Below are 23,085 nucleotides of genomic sequence, written 5' to 3'. Positions count from 1 at the left end.
ACAGATATTATTAGCAGTAATGGTGGAGCTGGAGAGTATCACATCTTGTCCATTCCGCACAGCAAGACCCTCTAATAGTGTGCTGGAACTTATGACCCTTTCTAAGGCCGCAGCTCTTGGCTCTGGCGGCCTGCAAATATCAGCCCTCACATCTCCCTGTGCTTGTGGTGTGGTGATCCGCTGGGTGTCAGAGTTTCTTCTGATAGCTTTATGGAGTGGATCAATGAGGATAACCTCAGAGAATTTGTACATGGAATCTTCAGCAACCCAGCAAGAATTCAGGACTTGTAAAGCCCCATGGTGGTGTCTAGCTCACTCACCTGTAACAGACTGAAGGCCTCGGGCAAACTGGGGCCAGTTAATTCCATGATGGGCAGGCTTGCCTTAGGTCTTACCCTTAGGAACTGGGCGTTCTTGGCCACTGCGTTGCACACGAATCCAATATATGACACAACCTTGCTCAGTCTTGTATAAGGGAGGTACTTTTGGATTCACAAATATTTTTATTTGGATTTCATCTGTCAGTTTTAACTATCTTTTTTTTTTTTAAAAGATTTTATTTATTTATTTGACAGACAGATCACAAGTAGGCAGAGAGAGAAGGGAGAAAGCAGGCTCCCCGCTGAGCAGAGAGCCCGATGTGGGGCTCGATCCCAGGACGCCGGGATCACGACCCGAGCCGAAGGCAGCAGCTTTAACCCACTGAGCCACCCAGGCGCCCCAGTTTTAACTATCTTTAAAAAAAAAACTAATTTGGGAACTCAAGTGTTACAAAGCAGAACTTTCAGTCATGTTAACATGTTAACATGCTGCCAAGTTAATTCATTTTTTGCTTTTCCTATCATCTCATTTTTTTTTTTTTTTGCTTTGCTTTTTTTTTTGCTTTTCCTATCATCTCATTTTTTTTTCTTACAGATTTTTTATTTATTTATTTGACAGACAGATCACAAGTAGGCAGAGAGGCAGGCAGGGGTGGTGGGGGGGGAAGCAGGCTCGCCACAGAGCAGAGAGCCCAACACGGGGCTCGATCCCAGGACCCTGGGACCATGACCTGAGCCGAAGGCAGAGGCTTCAACCCACTGAGCCACCCAGGCGCCCCATCCTATCATCTCTTTAATCGAAGGCTATCCTGATAGGGAAGGCTAAACTGTTGAAAATAAAAACAAACTACAAAAAATAACTTGCTGGCATTTGCAGATACTGCTCTCCATCAATTTTAATTTACAATCAAAACAAAATGCAGGGCACCTAGGTGGCTCAGTGGGTTAAGCCTCTGCCTTCAGCTCAGGTCATGATCTCAGGGTCCTGGGATCGAGCCCCGCATCGGGCTCTCTGCTCAGCGGGGAGCCTGCTTTTCCCCCTCTCTCTGCCTGCCTCTCTGCCTACTTGTGATCTCTCTGTCAAATAAATAAATAAAATCTTTTAAAAAAATGCAAAAATAAATCAAATTCTGTAGTGGATATTTAGGAATGCAACTGACATACATAACTCCTATTTTTATTGTTTTATATTAGAAGAGACTTATTTATTCCCGTTGACTGATTTTATAATAAATTCATCTTATAAATCCAAATTAATTCATCAGTTCTAATTGTGGATTTATCTGCTCTAATTGTGGATTTATCTGCTACTTTGGGGGAAAACAAATATTTATAAGTAAATATTTGTGTATTCTTTGGTCAGCATTTATTGACACTGTTACGTGACAGGCATGTAACACGTAACGTTCTCTAGGCTAAGGATATATTTGACAGACTACAAACTAATAGCCTTTGGCTAAACACAAACCTATTGGGTTTCCACGTAATTGTGCATTTAGAAAAATAAAGACTTTATTGATTTAAGAATACTTTGAAACCACTGTTTTGTAAAGTGTCCTATCTCTTCCAGAGAGTTGACTACCACTCTTGGTTTTGCAGAGGTCCAGCTGGAGTAAGAGCCCAAGCCCTGGACAGAGATGGAAATCTGGTAGAAGATTTTGTATTTGATGGAGGAGTTGGAGATATTGGAAATCGCATCCTTCATGTGAGAAATGCACCCTCCCCTGCAGCTACTTCTTCTCTTGCAATTTCTGGAATGATTGCAGATGAAGTGCAACAAAGATTTAAATTGTAAATAATGTAAGGAGCTAGGTATGCATTTTAATTTCCATATTCAGCAACAAGAATATACTAATTGCATCCTTTAATTTAAGGAAAATGATTTGAAAATCTCCTTTTTAGGTATCCTAACAACTGAATTGTTAGAATGCTGTAACATAGAAATAATAATTTTTTAAAGTCCATCCTCTTTCACTTTGTGAATAAAGAAGCAAGGTACAGTTGTATCTGTCCTGAATCCCTTTGTTATTGACCTGTCCTCACCAACCATGATCTAGAGATTTGGCTTTCTAGAATTTCTGGGAATGATGTCACAAAAAATTGATTGTTCCCTTAACTTTTTGGCTTTATGATTTCTAAGCTTTTTATCCTCTGCTAAATAAGAAAATATAGTATATTGTAGGTTGCAAACCTGCTTTTAATTTTGAAGAGTCATAGGAAAGCTCACATTATTTGGAGCAACAGTATTTGTATTTGGGATTTTAAAATTCTTGATTTAAAGAAAATATATGAAATTTCACATTTTTAAGTGGTTTGAATAAGATTCTATCTAGCTATAATATTTGTAAGAAATAACTTTGCAAAAGAAACGTAAAGTCTTTATTATTTCCAGTCTTTTTATAACTTAGTGTGGGATTACCACTAAATCCAAACAGCAGTACACTATGAGTGGTTCTTGCTGACTCTTTATAGTCTTTTGTGGTTGAGAAAAAAGAACTTAGGATTTAGAACTGATAGGTTTTTATGAGAGCAGTTTTAGGATCCTAACACTGATATACAGAACTCCGTAATTTTAAAAATTATTTACCTTTATATCTCTGTTTTTCAGTCATACCAAGTTTCTCAAACATTGGCCAATATCACTAATTATTCATGCCTACTTGGTTTTCAGGGATCCTGTGAACTTTTATGAGGATATTTCTTCATTTGGGGGAAATAACCTAACTTTGAGGCATTCACTTTTGTAAACCGCAAAAGTGCCTTACATTCATGTGTACTTCATGAGTATTTCAAATTATGGCCCAGTGCCGGTACTGTATATTGTATATATGTGTGTGGTATCTGTTGAAATGATTCTTGCAGTTCAGAAAGTTGGAAAATAGAAATATAAATGAATTTATGGCCGCCTATTGATTGGGAAAACTTTTATTACAGAACCATCATGTAGGTGAAACATTTTCATTCATTCCCTCATATATATGCTCTCTCAGGATTAATCTTCCACTCTTCTTTCTTTCCTCTTATCTTTCCAAATCTATGTGATAGATAAGTAGGGATGTGCATTTTGACTGATAGGAAAAACTTCTGTTTTCTTCCTTTTCACTTCAAGCCTCAGTGATTACATTGTTTGAGCTACCTCAACCATTAATTTGAAAGGCTGTATCACCAACTCATGTTCAAGAAGTAGCACATCCCAGGTATAGACAAGGCAATTATTTGACACTTGGGGATGAGTGTTTTGAAAGCATTCAGAAACCACTCACAGAAGAAACCAGCCCTAATGGTTCTTCATAACAACTGATTCCTCCAAGAAATGTGACACACAGGATATTTTTCTGTTCCATTACAAGACTATTAAGAGATGGAAAATTTTACAATTCTCTATTTCATAAACAGTGAGATTGCATATATACTAAGCTGTGAAAGACTGAAGTTACAAAAATAACTATCCTAATTAAAGAAACCCCTATTCCATTTGGGTTTATATTATACCCCCAAAAAATACAAGTGAAAAAATTATTGAAAGTGAATGTGTAGGTTATTATGTTTGTAAAACATTTTATATTTATATTAATTGGGTTTGTTGTGTAATAATGATATGCTATTTAAAAGTTTTATGTACTTCTGAAAGAAGAATGTAAATTAATATTAAAATATTTTAATGAGCCTTAGTGTTGTGAACGTAATTTTTAGTTTCATAAAAACTCTGATTCAAGTAAATGTTTGGTGTGTGAAACATGAACTACCATAGCTCTAAATAGCAGCCAATCTAAAAAAAAAGGAAAAAACTGAAAAAAAAAAGAAAAGAAAAAAATGAGGTTTATATTTTAAGTAAAAAGTAGAGCACTTCCCCACTTATGAAAATGGCTTTCCATTTGGTAATGGTGGCAATATGTGGCTGACCTCAGTGTCGTCTTCATACCCCAGAGCACCAGGGAACATTGTTTCCGTTCCATAGCAGAATATGTAAAACACACAATGCTTTGCAGGAGGTGGGGGGGGGGGGTGGCAATAAATCAAATTGGAGTGTCATAAATAATTAGTTTCTCTTAGGAAGACAATCTGGTCTGTTCTCTCTTACAGGGTTGAGTTTCTGGGCATAAGCTTTCCATAAGGGTTATAGGGCAAATGATCTGTCTGAGAGCCTACTCCAACTTCTTTTCAGCAGGTGGACTGTAACAGGACCAGAGTTAGCTACAACAACAAACCATGAAAGTGAGTGACAATGACATATATTGTTTCCTGTGGCATTGCTTTGGTTTGCTTCTGACTGGCAGCACTTGTAGCTTTAAATAAATTGAGGAAGTAGGAGAGAGTAAATGGGAGAAATGTTCAGTAAGTCCTTCTTGAAAATGCCTTTCAGTGGGAGAATATTAGTGGTACATTATCTCTGCCTTTGAAAATTTGAGATGTGCTTAGATTATTCAAGTTATCTCCCCAAAGCCATTCTAAGTTCTAAAAAGATAAAATTACTATTTCTCAAATAATTAATATAGCATATTAATTTTAACTCAGATTTATGATCGAGTATTATATGTGTTTAATACTTCCATTTTTTTTTATTTAAAAGATTTTATTTATTTGAGAGAGAGAGCAGGGGGAGGGGCAGTGGGAAAGGGAAAAACAGGCTCCCTGCTGAGCAGAGAGCTCCCTGCTGGTGGAGCTTGATCCCAGGACCCTGGGAATATGACCTGAGCCAGAGGCAGACGCTTAACCCACTGAGCCACTCTTGCACCCCCAATACTTACATTTTTTAAAAAAGATTTTATTTTTAAGTAATCTCTACACCAACATGGGACTCAAACTCAACCTTGAGATCAAGAGTCTCAGCCTCTACTGACAGCCAGCCAGGCACCCCCAATATGTCCCTTTTTTTTAACAGTTTAAGCAAGTGTTTATAATGGTGTTGGAATTTTTTTTAAAAGATTTATTTGACAGAGAAGGAGAGCATAAGCAAGGGGAGCAACAGGCAAGGGAGAGGGAGAAGGTGAAGCAGGCTCCCCCCTCAGCAAGGAGCCCCAAGTGGGTCTCAATCCCAGGACCCTGGGATCATGACCTGAGCTAAAGGCAGACACCTAACTAACTGAGCCACCCAGGTGTCCCCATGTTCAATGTATTTAAGAGACATTTATATTTCCTTTTCTGTGAACTGTTTTTTCATATATTTTATCCTTTTTCCCCCTCAAGTTTTGGTCTTACTAATTTGTAGGAACTATTTATTTGTTTATTTATTTATTTGAAGTTGGCCCCACATGGAATCCTACACGGGGCTTGAACTCATGACCTGAGATTGAGACCTGAGCTGAGATCAAGAGTCAGATGCTTAACTTTCTGAGCGACCCAGGTGCCCCTATAGGAACCCTTTTAGATATTAAGGAAACCAACTATTTAGAAATGAGTTGCAAATATTTTTTTTCGATTTGTCACCTGCCTCTTGGCTTACCTTGTGATTTTTTTTTCCGTTCATTTTTAAAAATAGGTTTTCAATCTTCTACATTTTATTTCATAGTAGAAAGGTCTTTGTATTCTGAAGTTACAAACAAATTATTTTATGGTTTTAATTTTTTACATTTAAGTCTTTGACACTTCTGCAGTTTATCCTAGTGTGGAGTGTGGGGTGTGGATCCAACATTTTATTCTGGATGGCCCATTTGTCTCCTTGGGATTTTTATGGGTGTCATTCTTGGATTATCCCCCACATGCACGTAGATCACATTTCTGTTTGCCTAGCTTAGAGATCACAATTCAGAAGCCTGTAGAGACTAGGCAGGTTACATAAAAGGGTGGAGAGTGCCAGGTAGGGAGTATAGCCAACTGGAAATGGGATGGCATACTTTTCTAAAGAGGGCAGCCACTACCCACTGCCTGCTGATTATTCCTTTGAAGGAATGCAGCAGGGCCCAGTGTTGTGAGATTTTTGTCAAGAGAATGGAAATCTATTTTTATATAAAAATCTCTTGATTTTAAAATGTTAACAATTTTAAAATTTAAGTATAGATCTAGATAAACAGAATATGTCTTCTGGCCAGATTTGGCTCAGAGGTGGTTTCCAATATCCTTGGCCAAGAATGAAACTTCCACTAACAACTTCACTCCATAATACAATCACAGTCTAGAAGTTGGACAGCCCAGTGGTATACAGCTGGAGTTCCGGAAGAGAAGAGATAGTAAAGACAGTTTGTATAAGCCGAAGTCTTTGTCATCACTGACTGAAAAGTAATTGGAGAAATAAAAGCATTTCACTATCTTTTTATCCCAAGTACATGGGAATGTGGACGTGACTTTATTAGAAGAAATTCGTGATTCAGTGAATACTTGGGTTAGAAAAATGAGTTTTCCAGCTCTGTCATCCTGATTTTGCCAAATGACAAATTGGTGTGTGTTTTGGAAAAGGACAATTGTTGAGTTACTGATGAGAGGTAGAGTTGTTTTTTCACCGTGCTCTTCCTTTCCCTTCCTTGCTGCTGGTGGCTGACCCCACTGTGTGCTGAGGGCTTTCCACGTCTCACATCCCTAACTCCTCAAAACATCACTTGATGAAACAGTTAACTACCTCCTATATACCCAACAGCCGTGGAGAGCACACGTCAAACATCGAGTCCGGCCGAATGTCCCTTTCCCTCCCCATCCTGAACTGCTTCTCATGAATGCAGTAGTGGGGCTCAGAGTGGCACCGAATCAGGATCGTCTTGGGAAGGTCGAGTGAAGGAAGCGTTTGTGTAAAACACAGTCAGTTGGGTGGTCTGTCTGGAACAGGTCCCCAGGAAGTCCCCAACACAGTCCCACTCCCACCGCCCGCCTCCGCGCCTCTGCAACCCAGCGACCCGCCGGCGCCTCTGCCAAGCTCCGCGGCGCGCATGCTCCGTGCGGGGCTTCTCCGGCGACCCAAGATAATGAGCGCCGGGCCCAGGGGGCGGGCTGAGCCGCGACTGCTGGAGCCGGGAGCTGGGCTGCGGCCCCCGGGCGCTGTGCGCGGCTGCTACGGGGGCGGCAGCGGTGGCCAGCGCTCTGCGCGCTAGAGTGTGGCTTGCTCTCCCAACGCGCACGCCCGCTCGGTCCCCAGAGCCCTCTGGAGGTGACTCGGGCGGGCCGGGCGGCGTTGCCTGTTGGGAGGGCGGGGATGAGGCAATGAGGAGACAAGCTGCCGCCGCCGCTCTCCGCCAGCCGCGGTCGTAGCGGGAGTTGGGGAGAGGGCGAGGTCAGCCGTACACCGCGCGGGTTGCGAACCCAGACAAAGGAGGAGGAGCCCCCCAAGAAGCGGGCCAGCGCCGCCGGGACAGGAGGCCGCCGCCTCGGTCGCAGCTGGGTGGTCGCCCGGGCTCTCCGGCCGCCGCGCTTCCTTTACCGACGCTGCGCGAGAGGCCGCCGGAGCCGAGGAAACCGCCCCCGGAGCCCCCGCCCACCCGCCGGCGCCGCCCCCGAGCCGCCTCTGCCGTAGCTGCTGCCCGGGCGGGAGGCGGCGGCGGCGGCGGCCGGCGAGGCGAGGCGGCCCGCGCCCTGCCTGTCAGGCCACCCGCCCGGCCCGGCTCCGTCCGCGGGCCGCCCCTGATGCGGAGGCGCTGCCGCCGGGGCCATGCAGCAGGCGCCGCAGCCGTACGAGTTCTTCAGCGAAGAGAACAGTCCGAAATGGCGGGGACTGCTGGTCTCGGCCCTGCGGAAGGTCAGTGCGGGTGCCCGGGCGGCCGCGGGGGCCGAGGGAGGTGCCGGGGCGGCCGCGGAGCGTCGGCTGAGCCCGGCGGCTGGCGGCGGGAGGCCGGGTGGGGGGGGGGCGCTGGGGGTTGCCCGGCTCCGGCCCCTGCGAGCTTCTAACGGGGAACTGCACGTCCTCCCAGTGCTCGGGTCCTGCGGGCCGAGCTCTTGCTCAGAGGCTGGCTGTGGGGGGTTCAGAGTTGCCTGTTGCATCCAAAAGGACGTTTTCTCAAGTTTTTGCCTGGCCCCGGAAGGAAGGTTTTGTTATGATCATAAAAATGGATTTCATGTTGCAGTCATTTCGTCAGGCAACTTCCGCCGTTGGCCAATTTGTTGTCCTCAGGCTGGATTAGGGCAAGAGAAAGTCTCGCTGGTGTTTACACAGTTTCTAAAACAAAAGTTCATTTCCAGGCCCGGTAATTACCTTTAATCAGGTTCTTTGGGGGTGTTCCCCTAGGCAGTTTGCTTGTCAAGGGTGTCCACTCACGAGGCGGTGCTTTTTTGTAACATGGTTGTGTTTCACGTGTGAAATGTCAGTGGGCCCTAATACTCCTTTTACAATTTTTGAGGGAAATTTAAAGTGCTTCCCTCACTTCCTGCGAAAGGTGTCCTATCCGTTTACAAGAGATTTCGCCTGGAAAATTTGGTGTTTCTTCACTGGGTGCAGTTTAGACCTTGGAATCATTTTAAGGGGGGCAAAAAAGGTGCATCTCATAAAATAACCTGTCAAGTTTGGGTGTATACCCTGGGTGCATCTCTCTTATAGGTGATGTGATCTCCGTTTGTGAATTTAGATAATAATCGTACTATCATTTTTATAATAAACCTTTTTGTAAGGTCAGGACAAATTTAAAGACTGCAGGATTAGGCTCGTGCCTGCTGAACATGGGCTTCCATTGCCATTAATGCAGGGGGTTAGTACTGTCTGCATTTTGTGCAAAATAACAATAAATTTTAAATAATAAAAAAATAAACAGTAATTTGAAAGACTGCACTTGGAAAATCTTCAAATAACAAATTTCTGCAAATGAAGAAGTATATTTTAAAGGTGAGAACATTTTCCTCATGCATTTGGAGTTTCAGATTTTCCATCGTTTCCATAATTCTTACAAGGGGATACGGCCTTCCTTGGGCCAAACACAAAGTCATGTCTTTTTTTTTTCTTTTAAGATTTTATTTATTTACTTGACGGACAGAGATCACAAGTAGGGAGAGAGACAGGAAGAGAGAGAGGGGGAAGCAGGCTCCCCGCTGAGCAGAGAGCCAGATGCGGGGCTCAAACCCAGGACCCTGGGATCATGACCTGAGCCGAAGGCAGCGGCTTTAACCCACTGAGCCACCCAGGTGCCCCAGTCATGTCTTTTTTTGAGAACTTGGTGGTGGAGGTAACTAGGGGGCAGTTATCATTTCACTGGTATACTAGGTGTTGAAGTTAATTGACTTTACTTCCTTGGGCAGTCTGATTCTACAAGGAGGGGGAAAGAACTGCAAGTGTGCCGAGTAGTGATAATGAACTCTGCTTGGAGTTGAAAAGTAAAAGGGGATATGCTCAGATAGTTATTGACTCTTTTGTGAGTAATTGCACTCAGCAGAAGGTGAGTGCAGTTATCAGGTAGGCATGTATTTTTGGCAGTGGGATGCAGGTATCTACCTACTGGTCCTTTCTGGTAGCAAATAGCATTTGAGTGTGTGTTGCATAATTTATTCCATAAGTAGCTTTGACCCTAATAATCCTTCATGAACAGAGACAGATTTACTTCTTCAGGTTAGGGTGGAAACAAAGCCAGAACAAGTATCCTAGTCCATTGCTTTGAGAGTGTTAATTTGCCTTTATATGCTGTTCTTGTTTACCGGGAGTTCGGGGGTCTTGTAGATCTGTACTGTGAACCCAATTGTGAACCCAATTCAAAAAGCAATTTCCATTTAATTCATTAATTTACTGTTATTACAGAATTGAGATATATTCCTATGGAATACATCTTTCATATTTTGGGAAAATTTTTGATGTTAATAATAACTGGATTATGTCCAGTTTTGTGGCATTTGGGTATTAGTGGTATTGCAACATGCAGGTTTATGGTGCCTGCTAAGAGTTACTGCTCAGGAGGAGCTCAAGGTTCACTCTTCATTTGTAGGATGTGTTACATTCTGGTATGTACCGGCCAGCCATACCTTTGTACAATGAGAAATCCTGCCATTTCGAGGAAGGTTCTGTCTTTACTTAAGAACTTAGCTTGCTTCCTTCCTCCAGCTAACAGATAGTTACAGACTACTAGGATTAGTTGTAGTGGTAGTATTGGTCTACTAGGATTTTTCTCTTCCAGTTGGCTTTTTCCTCATTGAACATGTGGAATACTTCTTTTAACTTTTTTTTCTTTTTTCCTCTATATTTATCCCTGTGTTTTTTTAATTGAAGTTTAATTGATATTATTATTTATTGAACACATTTTAGGTACCTGGCACCATGCTGGAACTAAGATGAAATAAAGATGAATAAAAGTCATGCTCTTAACTGTTTACCATCTACACTGAACATTCTAAACCTTTTGGTTTGGGTTTATATAAATGAGATAGCTAGCAATTAGGAGCTTAGAGTTATGTAAGTAATATCTGTATGTGTGTGTGAAAAGAACAGTATAGTTTAATTGGCTCCATCAGATTCTACTTGGGCATCTTGGTGGAGCCTCTGAAACTTAAAGTATACTTTTCTGAAAGGTAAAATCATGACTCATGCAAATATATATGAACGTGTGTCAGTGGTTTTGATTCAACTTATTACCTAATAGGGGAACTCGTAAGTTAATGTTAAAGCTACTTCTTATGAAAATTTTAGGAGGTAGGTATTTATAGACAATTTAATAAAGGAATATTAAGATTGTTGGGTTAGATACAAAATTAGTTAATATCCTATAGGAACATAAACAGTAAGTTTTGGATTGTATTTTCCACTGATTTGAAATTATTTGCATCTGTACCAGATAAAAATCTCAATGTTAATCTCACAGATTTGTGAAATAGCTCAGTCAGTAGACAGTATTCAGAGGTTTGAGCACAGCATTGTACTGAAAGATACCTAGTAATGTCTTTTGCTTATTTTCAAGTTTTGGCTAATTTTTATGAAAATCAGATTACATGGTGAAGTCACCATTGTTGACCCTGAAACCACAGGGGATTTTTTAAGCCAACATTAAATATTTGTTTCACTACATAGAAACACAAACATTGAAAAATAGGTTTATGGAAAAATAATTTTGGAAATAGAAATGTGTTCTTTAACTTTTTGTTTTGTTTTTGTTCTTTAACTTTTTGTTGTTGTTTTTTAACTTTTAAAACTACTTCACGTAAAGCATTTAAATACATAAAGAACTACAAAGGGTCAAGCTGAGGGAAATAACATTACTAATGGATAATACATGGATTGTTAACATTACTGCTGAATTATGTATCTTCCCTAAAAGAGCCAGAAACATAAATGCCTTCACCACTACTCCCCAAGAATGCTGAAGCTATCATATTACTTGGGAGAAAAAAAAGAGTGTGGGATATACTTGTAAATGCAACTTATTACCTGTGTCTTTGAAATGCCTTTGGTACTTTGGTATGCGCTCTTGATTGTATGCTGAAAAAATCAGTGTTAGCATTCTATGTAAGGAAGACTTGACTTTAAATAATTTTGTTAGACTTTTTCCGTCTGTTTTGTTTCCCTTGTAGATGCCTTTTCTTTTGGGTGTTCTTCACCACGCTAAATGTGGAAAAGAAAATGTCTGTTGCCTTTCTATCTGTAGTTAAAAGTGTCATAGAGAGTTAGAAAGAAGTGGTTGAATTGTTCCTGACTTTAATTCAGGTTAAATATGAACTCCTCACCCCAAACATTACCGTTTGCTCTTAGATATCTGTCTAAAGTATAAGAGATACGAGACAATGTCTAGTTAGTTAAATAGCAGTCTATGGCAAGGAAGAAAAAGGTAGGAGGTTTTGGTTTAGAAATGCTTTTGTGAACTCTGAAAGATTCTGGTGTTTCTGCCTTTGTTACTCTCTCTCGGAGCCATTTTAGAAGCGCTGGATCTTTCTGGGGCCCAAAAGAAAAGTATAGGGTGCTTTGAGAAAATAAAATTGGTGTCACTGACACAAGAGGGTCAAGGAGGGCTTCTCTAGGGAGGTAACGTTTGTGCTGAATTCTGGAGGATATATTCAAATATTTATTGAGTGCCTCATGGGTGTCCTGTACTACCGTCGATACTGAGGTTGTGTAGTAAGGCCCCCGTTCTCCTAAAGCTTCCAATCTAAATGTCTGTGTGGGAGAGGCCTGAGAAGGACAGACAATAAAGAACAATTATCTGCAAGATTAATAGGAATTAACAAGACAAAGATTAAGCAGGCAGAAAGGATTTGAGGTTGAGGGAAAGGTAGAAAGGTGAATTGTTTTTAAGAACTAAGACCAAGTGAAAAGAAAAAGCTGGTTGGTAGACCAGGTTCAGAGGTTTCTATTTGAGAGTAGGAGCCCTGTAGTGTTATTTATGTAACAAAATAATTAGATTAACTTGATCAAAATTGCTTTTTTAAAATATAACTCCAGCTGAAAGCTAGAAATGAATAGGATATCCTATGATTTTTTTGTGACGTCAGGCCTGTTCTGGATTTCCTAAAGCCACTGACTAAAACAGTAGAACTCCAGGGAGTCATTTGGAATTATTCCAAACTAATAATGATCCAAACTGACCCAAGGGGTTCAGCCAGAACTGGATGAGCATTAGGAATGCATTTTAACTTGCTGCATTTAGCTCCCTGTTAGCTATGATTTAGTAGCCATCCTCTATTTTCAGTTTAATTTTGATATGGTATATATGGAGCAATAATATTCCATTAAAGTGTTTTATGCTGACTATGCAAAGCATTACCTGTGTTACCACTTGACATAAATCAGGTGTATGTCTTTTATATTAACCATGGCCTCTCTTTCAGGGGAACAGTAGTTTGATTATATTGTCTGTTAGTCTGCATGTTTGAATCAGGAAGGAATTTTAATGGAACTAATGGATTTAGCATTATCTCATGTAGTCACGTTAAAAATTAACAACCTAAAACTCTTATCTTCTTTTACGTGAGAACATATGATAGTAGAAAGCTTTTGAAAGGTGTAACTGTTACACACTTCACATTTTAATGTGTAGAAATGAAGCAACACAAAATAACATCAAGATCTAGATGTGAGCACTAGTATTGTTTTTTGCAAATAAAGTTTTCATTCTCCCTGTTTTCTTCTTTAAATCACTTTGTAAACTCAAACATTATCTCTTACTTACATAGCACTTTCTAATTCTTTCTTAACCTACCCCTTAGCGGCATTTGGCAGTCGAACTCCTCCTCTTTCTTGAAATCCTTTCCTTGTTTGGCTTCCAGGACACCAACCTCTGCAGGTTTTCTCCCTCTGGCTATTACTTTTGGGTCCTCTCCTTTGTCGAGTCCTCCTCCTCTTCCCTAACTACATTATCCTGACCTCCTCAGTGCTTAGTTTTTGGACTTAACGTTTTTATTTACAGTCATTTGTAGATCCTATCCAGCCTCATGGCTTCGCATGTCATCTGTATCTGATGATTTCCATATTTTTATTTCTGGCTCAGAACTCTCTCCCGAGGTTGGGTAACCAACTCCTTTCTTTCTTTTTTTTTTTTTTTTTAAGATTTATTTATTTATTTGACAGAGAGAGATCACAGTAGACAGAGGCAGGCAGAGAGAGAGAGAGGGAAGCAGGCTCCCTGCTGAGCAGCGAGCCCGATGCGGGACTCGATCCCAGGACCCTGAGATCATGACCTGAGCCAAAGGCAGCGGCTTAACCCGCTGAGCCACCCAGGCGCCCCACCAACTCCTTTCTTGATACTTCCACATCTCAACCAATACTGAGCTCCTTCTCTTCCCCCCCAAAACCTGCTGCTTTTGTAATGTGTCCTTTATCAGTAAATGGCCAGCTTCTGCATCCTTCTAGTTGCTCCAAATAAAAATCTGGAGTTATTCTTGAATCCTGCCTTTCCTAATTTGTGTAATCTGTCAGCAAATTGTTTAGCTCTACTTTAAAAACTGTAGCTATACTCAACCACCATTTCATACTCTTCCACTTCTACCACCTGGGACCAAGCCATCACCAATTTCCTGGAATGTTAAAATAGCCTGTAACTGGTCTCTCTTCTGCCCTTGCCCTGTTCAGTCTTTTCTCAGTGTGGCAGAGATAAGTGAAATCTTGTCATTCCATTGTTCAAAACTCTTGTTGCTTCTCAGAATAAAAGTCTGATAAGTCCTCTCAGTGGGTTACTACACCCTGATGCTGCCTGTTGCCTTTACATCTCTGACTTCATATACTTACTTCTCTCCCTTTTTTGCTCTGTTCCCTCCTTACAGTGGCTTCCTTGTACTCACAGACACATTCTAATGTGTAGACATATTCTAATCTCAGAGCTTTTGTACTTGCTGTTTTCTTCTGCCTATAACAACCTTCCTGCAGATTAAAAACACGACTGGTCCTCGTACCTTCTTTAAGTCTTCAGAAAAACATCATCTTGAAGAAGACTCCTCTTGGAGCCTATTTAAAACTACTATATCCCCTGCTTCCTGGGCATTCCTCTGTAGATGTTCACAACATAACCCAATCCAAGCTTATTATCATTGTCCAAAACCTCTACTATAAGTGATACACTCCGTTTTCAAGCCAGAAACCTGATCATCCATCACCCTTCCCTTCTTTCTCACAGCAGGTTCAGATCTCATCAACATTGAGTCTTGATTCTTTCTCTTAAATTAGAGGTTTGTTGTTGTGTTTTTTTTTTTTTAGTTTTTTTTTGCTATGTGTCCCCAAAATAAGTTTTTAATTGTTCAAATTGTTCAAGTTCAAATAGTTGCAGAAGGTATAATTTTGTGTGTGTTCTAAATACTGATGTTTTAAAATAAAATAGTTCTATCAGTCTTTTATTTTTATTATTGTTTTTAAGATTTTATTCATTTGAGAGAGAGAGAGTGAGAGAGAGCACAAGAAGGGTGAGGGTCAGAGGGAGAAGCAGACTCCCTGATGAGCAGAGAACCCAACTCAGGGCTGGATCCCAGGACTCTGGGATCATGACCTGAGCCGAAGACAGCCACTTAACCAACTGAGCCACCCAAGCGCCCCCACCATTGATCCTTTTAAAATAAACATGCAAAGTGCTTTTTTAAAAATGTATTTTAATTCCAGTTAACATACAGTGTTATGTTAGTTTCAGGTGTACAGTATAGTGATTCAACAATCCCATACATAATCCCATGCTCATCATGAGAAGTGCACTCCTTAATCCCCATCACCTGTATTACCCATCCCTTCCACCTTCCTCCCCTCTGGGAACCATCAGTTTGTTCTCTGTAATTAAGAATGTTTCTTGGGGACCCTGAGTGGCTCAGTTGGTTAAGTGTTTGCCTTTGGCTCAGGTCATGATCCTGGGGTCCTGGGAGGGAGCCCTGAGTCAGGCTTCCTGCTCAATAATAGAGCCTGCTTCTCCCTCTCCCTCTGCCTGCTGCTCCTACTTGTGCTGTCTCTTTCTGTCAAATAAATAAATACAATAAAAAAAAAAAAGTCTGCTGTTTGGTTTCACTCTTTTTATTCCTTTTGTTCATTTGTTTTATTTATTAAATTCCACGTATGAGTTAAATCATATGGTATTTGTCTTTCTCTGACTTATTTCACCTAGCATTATACTCAACCTTCCTCCGTGTTGTTGCATATAGGATCAAAGTGCTTTTTTAACAGTTGGAAATTTTACACTATTCTTTTTTCTCTATGGACTTTTCATTCCACTTCCTCTGCATAATTATATTTTGATATAATATGTTTATGCTTATAAGTCTTTGATCCCTCCTTTATGCTTTCCTCAACAACAAAAATGCTGTATATTGTTTTTTAAAAATTTCTTCAATGAACGTAAAGCATCAAAATGTTTCTTTTAGGGTTCCTGGGTGGATTAGTCGGTTAAGCGTCTGCCTTCTTCTCAGGGTGTGATCCTGGGAACCTGGGGTCCTGGGATCGAGTCCCACATTGGACTGTCTGTCCCTCTCCCTCCCGTTCCTCCCTCACCACCCCCCACTCATGCTCTCCCTCTCATGCGGTCACTCTCTTCTCTCTCCCAGATAGATAGATAGATAGATAAATAAATAAAATCTTTTAAAAAAATCTTTCTTTTAGGGTGAATTGCTAATAGGATATAGTTGAGCAAAAGAACATACATGTCATGGATTTTGAAAAATTAGTAATTATAAAGCTTTATTGAATATGCATTATTCAGTGACATCTGTGTAGCTCTCTACTTTGTTTTTAAATTAGTTCATGTTTCATGGGTGACTGTTATTGCTAGAATGAGATAGGGTCTTGCTCTTGCTGAACTGTGAGTCACAGTTCAGCATCGGTTCTATTCCTGTTTCCCTTCTGTAAATAGAAGCCCCAAGAACCCTTGTTAACACAAATAGAAGATAAATTTAAAGCAATCAAGCTCATTTTTTAAACTTTCTTCAAATTATATGACAAAATTATATTGTTATCTGTCAAAAAGAGTCTTAATAATATATCAGCCAGTAACTTATTTATGTTCTCCTGCAATTTTGTCTCAAGTAAAAAGTTGGAAACCACCTAACTTGCAGAATGATTTGTTACCTGGTCTTCAGAGCTATTCACTTTTTCATTTTCTAGCTTTTACAGGACTTGCCAAAAGACTAATAATTATAACTGTTACTTTTTGCTTAGAGATACTTTGTTTCGTTCCATATATCCAGGAAAGATTGGGAAAATGAAAACAGTATTAACTTTAATACACTTTAGCTATGATGATATTAATTAGTAACATGTATTTTACCGTATATGTTCTTTAAACACATTTTCATTGAATCCTTGGAGTTGTATATCTAGTTCATTGTATTCATTTTCTATTGCTGTTTAACAAATTATTACAAGCTTTAGGGGCTTAGTACAACACAAATTTATTGTCTCATAGTTTCTGTAAATTAAAAGTCTAGGCACAGTTTAGCTGGGTTCTCTACGTAGGGTCTTAGTCAAGGTTTTATCTGGGGCTGTAGTCTCATCTGAGGCTTGGGGTCCTCTTCCAGACTCATGTAGTTATTGGCAGAATTCATTTCCTTACAGGTGTAGGTCTGAGACCCTCAGTTCCTAGAAGGCTGCTGCCATTCCTTGCCACATGACCCTCCCTATAACATGTCAGTTTGCTTCTTCAAGGCCAACAGGAATGCATCTACAGCTGTTTCTTATCTCATATTTCTAGACCTACTTTTAAAGGATTCACCTGATTTGGGTCAGGCCTACCTAGGATGATAATCTTTCTGTTAACACCAAGTCAACTGATTAGGGACCTTTGTCACTTTTGCCTTATGTGGTAACTTGATCATAGGAGTGATATCCCATCATATTCACAATTCCTGCCCACACTCAAGAGGAGTACACAGAGCATGTACATCAAGGGGTGGGAATCCTAGGGGCCACCTCAGAATTCTGCCTACCACACTCATTAATTTAATGTAAAATATCCACCACATAACTAAATTGGTAAAGTTAGTTTTAATTGTCAAGCCAACCAGCCTCATCATATTTATCTTATTTGAGACAAAGTCAAATGAATGTGTTAATACATGTCACATGCCAGCCATCTCACTTCTGAATTCTAATTGTAGGATAGAAAAATAGTTAAGGTGTGAAAACTTGCTTTGAATTTTTTCTCTTGAGTGAAATAAGGTATTGTTGCCTTACAGTATTTCTTCTTCTTTTTTTAATGGTTTTATTTATTTGAGAGAAAGAGAGATCATGGACAGGGTGGAAGGTGTAGAGGCAGAAGCAGACTCTCCGCTGAGCAGGGAGGCTGATAGAGGACTCATCCCAGGATCCTGGGATCATGACCAAAGCCGAAGACAGATGCTTAACCAACTGAGCCATCCAGGTGATCCTGTGGCAGATGTTCTTTAAGAAAGAGTACATGTGGTAGTTTTGGTAGTATGCTGATGGAAGTGGGTACTTAGCCCAGAGAGCCTTAAACTTTGAATAAAGCATATTTAGAATAGTGATCTTTTCCTAGTTCACAGGGGGAAAAAGCCGATATTAATTTTTTTCAATTTCAATTTTATTTTTCACTCATAAGTTTTTCTTAAGTCTGTGATGTGGTGACGGCTGCTGTGTGCTTACTAATGAGTAATGGAAGAAGGTAAAACAAATGAACAAGAGATAGAGAGGTTTTACAGGAAAAAGAGTTATGATATTTTTTTGTTTTCTCTTACAGATATGTGCTTGTAGTTTTCACTTTTGTAGTCATTTTTACTAATATTACTTCTGCTTTCTATGATGTAATATTGGTCTCTTAATATTTTCATATTCTGCTATGAGCACTGTGACTTCTAAATGCTTTGCCACTGGAACAAGTTGGAAACCATTGATTTAGCCTGCACTTTCTTGGCTTTACAGGCTAATGGACTGCCTGTATGGGAATGTACTTACAGATCATGTGCCATTTCATTCCATTAGAAGAAAATTTTAATGACAAAAATTTTAGCCTCCATTAATATTCTTCTCTACATGTTTTGATTATTTTATGGTAAACCCTTATATAATACTAAGCTAAGTAGAGTGAGATTCTTTTTTTTTTTCTTTTTAATATTTTATTTATTTATTTGTCAGAGAGATAGTGAGAGAGGAAACACAAGCCAGGGGAGTGGGAGAGTTAGAAGCAGGCCTCCGGCTGAGCAGGGAGCCTGATGCAGGACTCACTGTATCCCAGGACCCTGGGATCATGACCTGAGCCCAAGGCAGAGGCTTTAACCCACTGAGCCACCCAGGCGCCCCTTAAAGTATATAGTTTGATAAGTTTTATATGTGTGTATATTTCAGTGAATCCATCACAATTAAAATATTGAATATATCCTTCAGCCCATAATTTCCTCTTGACTCTGACTCTTTAATTCTCCCTCCCTCCCCATTTCTTGTACCCAAGCAATTACTGGTCTGCTTTCCTACTATAGATTGCATTTTCTAGAGTTTTGTACTAATGGAATCATACAATATATACTCTTTTTATTTTTCTGGCTTCTTTGACTCAGCATAATTATTTTGCAATTCCTCCATTTTGTATCCTATTTTAATAGTTCACTCCTTTTTATTGTTTGATAGTATTCCATTGTGTGGATATTACGATACCATTGTTTATCTCTTTATTAATGTACCTTTGATTTTCACATCTTGGCTATTACAAATAAAACTGTGAATATTTGTGTACAAGTCTTCTTATGGACATACATTTCCTTTTTCCTTGGGTAATTATTAAAGAGTGGCTAGATCAGATAGGAGGTGAATGTTTATGGATTTAATTTGCTTTTCCCCATTGATTAATAATGTTGAGCATTTTTCGTGCTATTTACTGTGCATATATTTTCTTTGGTGAAGTGTTTGTTCAAGTCTTTTTCCCATTTTTATTGAGTTGTTTGTTTTGAATTGTTAAGTTTTGAAAATTCTGTATATATCTCAATACAAATCCTTTAACAGATATATGTTCTACCAAGATTTTCTTCTGGTTTATAGCTGCTTTTTTCATTTTCTTTTTTTAAATTAACATTTAAATGTAAAGTTTAGGGGCGCCTCGGTGGCTCAGTGGGTTAAAGCCTCTGCCTTCGGCTCAGGTCATGATCCCAGGATCCTGGGATCGAGCCTCACATCGGGCTCTCTGCTCGGCAGGGAGCCTGCTTCCCCCTCTCTCTCTGCCTGCCTCTCTGCCTACTTGTGATCTCTGTCTGTCAAATAAATGAATAAAAAATCTTTAAAAAAATAAATAAATGTAAAGTTTAATATTTTTATATGTGTTTATCCATGGATCTATATATAATATCATGACTATTCTTTTTTATAGTATGTATAAGGAAATACCTTCTGGCAGTTTGAAAATATGGTGTAACTAAAATACAGGTCTGACTTGTTAATCTACTTTTAAAGACTGAAAATTATTTTAATTGCTCTTTTTCTGAGTAGTCTTTCAGAAAACTATGATGGGTGAGTTCTGATGTGGTAATTTTGTTTACTGTCTCTTAGGGTGCTGAGATAGTAAACACTGCAACTACAAAGTATGGTTATCTTTATCAACTTGATGTCCTATTAGTATTTATATGTGGGATTTTAACATTATGTATTTTTTTTAATGACTTCATATTTGCAGTTACTTTAAGAAGTTTGGCATAAGAAATTTTGATGCTCAATGTTAAAGTTGCTTTGCAGGTTATTTACCAAAATCATAATCACAGAAAAAAAATCCATCCCAGTTAGACATTATCTTAATTCTCATGCACAATCACTTTCACTGAGTAGGGCACTTGGCTTTTATGGAGGATGTTTTAAGAAATAGCCTTATGAATGCCCTTGCTAAACTTCAATGTAAATGCTTTTCTTTTTATTAAAAAAGAAAAAAAGTCTTGGGGTGCCTGGGTTGCTCAGTGGGTTAAAGCCTCTGCTTTCGGCTCAGGTCATGATCCCAGGGTCCTGGGATCGAGCCTCACATCGGGCACTCTGCTCAGCGGGGAGCCTGCTTCTCTTCCTCTCTCTCTCTGCCTGCCTCTCTGCCTACTTGTGATCTCTGTATGTCAAATAAATAAAATCTTTAAAAAAAAAAAAAAGAAAGAAAAAAAGTCTTAAAAAAAAGTCTCAATTCTATTGATCTAATAGAAATATATGGTAAGATGTAATTAAGTTTCTTCTTGTCATGTTAAAGAAGTGCAAGATGTAAGAGAAAATATTTGCTTCCCCCAAATCTTGAATTTGTAAAGAAATATTATAAAGCCTGGCTTTTTGGATATTGGTCCTTTATAAATATCTAACTTCTTTACTTAAACTCTTCTTTCCGAAAGTCCTTAAAAAGGTAGTATTTGTTATCTCTAGTTTTATGTATCCTCCTTTTTCGTACTTCCCTAGTTCATATTATGTTTCTTTATAAGTTAGTGTATTTTATCAAAATTATTCCTGCAAATAAAAAAATAACTAACTTTATGAGGTTTATAAGAAAAGTAGCAGTACCTCCTCCCAGTCACAAAATTTTCTGCTTTCCAGAAACAGTCACTTTTTCAAAGTGATTCACTTCAGTGTTGTGAAAAAAATTGCTGTTTCTTGATTTTTCTGTTTGGCCATTATCTGTTAATGGAAGGTAAGGATTTAAAATTCTTTTTTTTTTTTTTAAGATTTTATTTATTTTGGAGAGCATGCACAAGCAGAAGGAGGGACAGACAAGGAGACAGAGAATCTCAAGCAGACTCCACACTGAGTGTGGAGCTCAAGCAGGGCTCCATCTCACAATCCTGAGAAAATGACCTGGGCTGAAATCCATTGTCTGTGCTTAACTGACTGAGCCACCCAGGCACCCTAATATTCTTTAATACACATATGTATTTCCTCCTTCTAACCATACACACCTTATCATACATATATACTTCCTGCCTCACACCCCGTGCCATGGTTATATGTTAGGTTTTTTTGGATTAGTATTCAAAGTTTACATTTTATGACTGTAAATGCTGTTATATATATACCACTTTTTCTTTCCTACTTAACCTTTTACTTTTACTGGAATTAGTAACAGTCTTGTTTTCTTGTGTAGTTTTCTATGTACCTACTAATTCAAGCTTAAACTCTCTATCAGTTGTCTAAATATCCTCTTAAGATTTTTAGATTCATCAGATGTTCCTATCAATTTAACCTTTTTTGAGGTTTTTATTTATTTTACTAATCTCTACACCCAGTGTGGGGTTCTAACTCATGACCCTGGTGAGATCAAGAGTCACATCCTTGGGGTGCATGAGATCAGGGTTGTGAGATCAAGCAGTATGTGGGCTTAAATTCTCTCTCCCTCTCCCTCTGCCCCTCCTCATGCTCTCCTGTTCTCTCTAAAGTAAATAAATAAATCTTTAAAAAAAAAAAAAAGTCACAAGTTCTTCGACTGAGCCATTTCATCTTCTTCTTTTTTTTTTTTTTTAAAGATTTTATTTATTTATTTGACAGACAGAGATCACAAGTAGGCAGAGAGGCAGGCAGAGAGAGAGGAGGAAGCAGGCTACCCGCCAAGCAGAGAGCCTGATGTGGGGCTCGATCCCAGGACCCTGGGATCACGACCTGAGCCGAAAGCAGGGGCCCCAACCCACTGAGCCACCCAGGCGCCCGCCATTTCATCTTCTTGAGACAGTTTCTCCCAGAGTCTTCTGATCTTCTCTAGTCTGGACTGGTGACCTTACGCCTGTTGTACATCTCTCATAATTTACCTTCACTTTATCCTGGATACTCCTTTAGCCTTTTTTCTGTATTGATTCCTTCATTTCTTGTATACCATATTTTTCTCTTGATTTATACTCTTGTTTTTACTGTGGTACAAACTATAAAGGCTTAATGAGAACGGGTGCATGGGAGATAAAAACTTTTGACCTGTTATTTCTAAGCATGTCTTCATTTTACGAAGACATTTGATTGATAGTTTGTTAGGATCTTATTCTAAGTTGGAAATCTGTCTTCTAGCTTTTGGTGTTAAGGTTGAAGTCTGGAACTAATCTAATATATACGTTGTATATGACCCGCTTCTTCCCTTCACCCTAACCTTGTAGGATATTCTTTTTGTATCCAGGATTCTGATATTTTAATTTCATTTATTAGCTGGGGACTAGCGGGGCTTTTTTGACTTATTTTATTGTGATTTTATCCTTCCATTTTCTGTTTGCTAGGTGATTCTCCAACTTTTTTAACTTATTTATGGTGAAGTAGTAAAGCAATCAAAAATGCATAAAATATAAATACACAATTTAAGGAATACAGCAATTTTCTCAATAGAAATCTCCAGAAGGTAACCATTTTTATGGTAATCACTGCCTTGCTTTTTCTTTTATAGTTTTACCATTTAAACATGTGTCCCTAGGGGCGCCTGGGTGGCTCAGTGGGTTAAGGCTCTGCCTTCACCTCAGGTCTTGGTCTCAGGGTCCTGGGATCGAGCCCCACATTGGGCTCTCTGCTCGGCGGGGAGCCTGCTTCCCTTCCTCTCTCTCTGCCTGC

The 23,085-nt window shown here is 39.5% G+C and overlaps 2 protein-coding genes across 4 annotated transcripts in view; both read left to right on the top strand.

Annotated features, from left to right (window-relative positions):
* Positions 1-3,990, top strand: part of L2HGDH (L-2-hydroxyglutarate dehydrogenase) — a 42,903-nt gene extending 38,913 nt beyond the window's left edge. For 2 of the 3 annotated variants that reach the window (XM_080807902.1, XM_080807901.1), the window contains one exon: positions 1,920-3,984. In XM_080807902.1, coding sequence (XP_080664028.1) covers positions 1,920-2,115 — 196 coding nt within the window. In that variant the 3' untranslated portion in view covers positions 2,116-3,984. Of the gene's footprint in view, positions 1-1,919 lie in introns of all 3 variants that reach the window. The other variant, XM_080807900.1, reaches the window with a different exon arrangement.
* Positions 3,991-7,745: 3,755 nt separating this feature from the next.
* The window catches only part of SOS2 (SOS Ras/Rho guanine nucleotide exchange factor 2), a 79,673-nt gene continuing 64,333 nt past the window's right edge, over positions 7,746-23,085 (top strand). The window contains exon 1 of the mRNA XM_080808227.1: positions 7,746-7,980. Coding sequence (XP_080664353.1) covers positions 7,894-7,980 — 87 coding nt within the window. The 5' untranslated portion in view covers positions 7,746-7,893. The remainder of the gene's footprint in view (positions 7,981-23,085) is intronic.

Source organism: Martes martes, assembly GCF_963455335.1.
Source record: "Martes martes genome assembly, chromosome: 7".
Lineage (NCBI taxonomy): Eukaryota > Metazoa > Chordata > Mammalia > Carnivora > Mustelidae > Martes > Martes martes.
The sequence above is the reverse complement of the archived record's forward strand: the minus strand, read 5'-3'. Positions and strand labels throughout refer to the sequence as shown.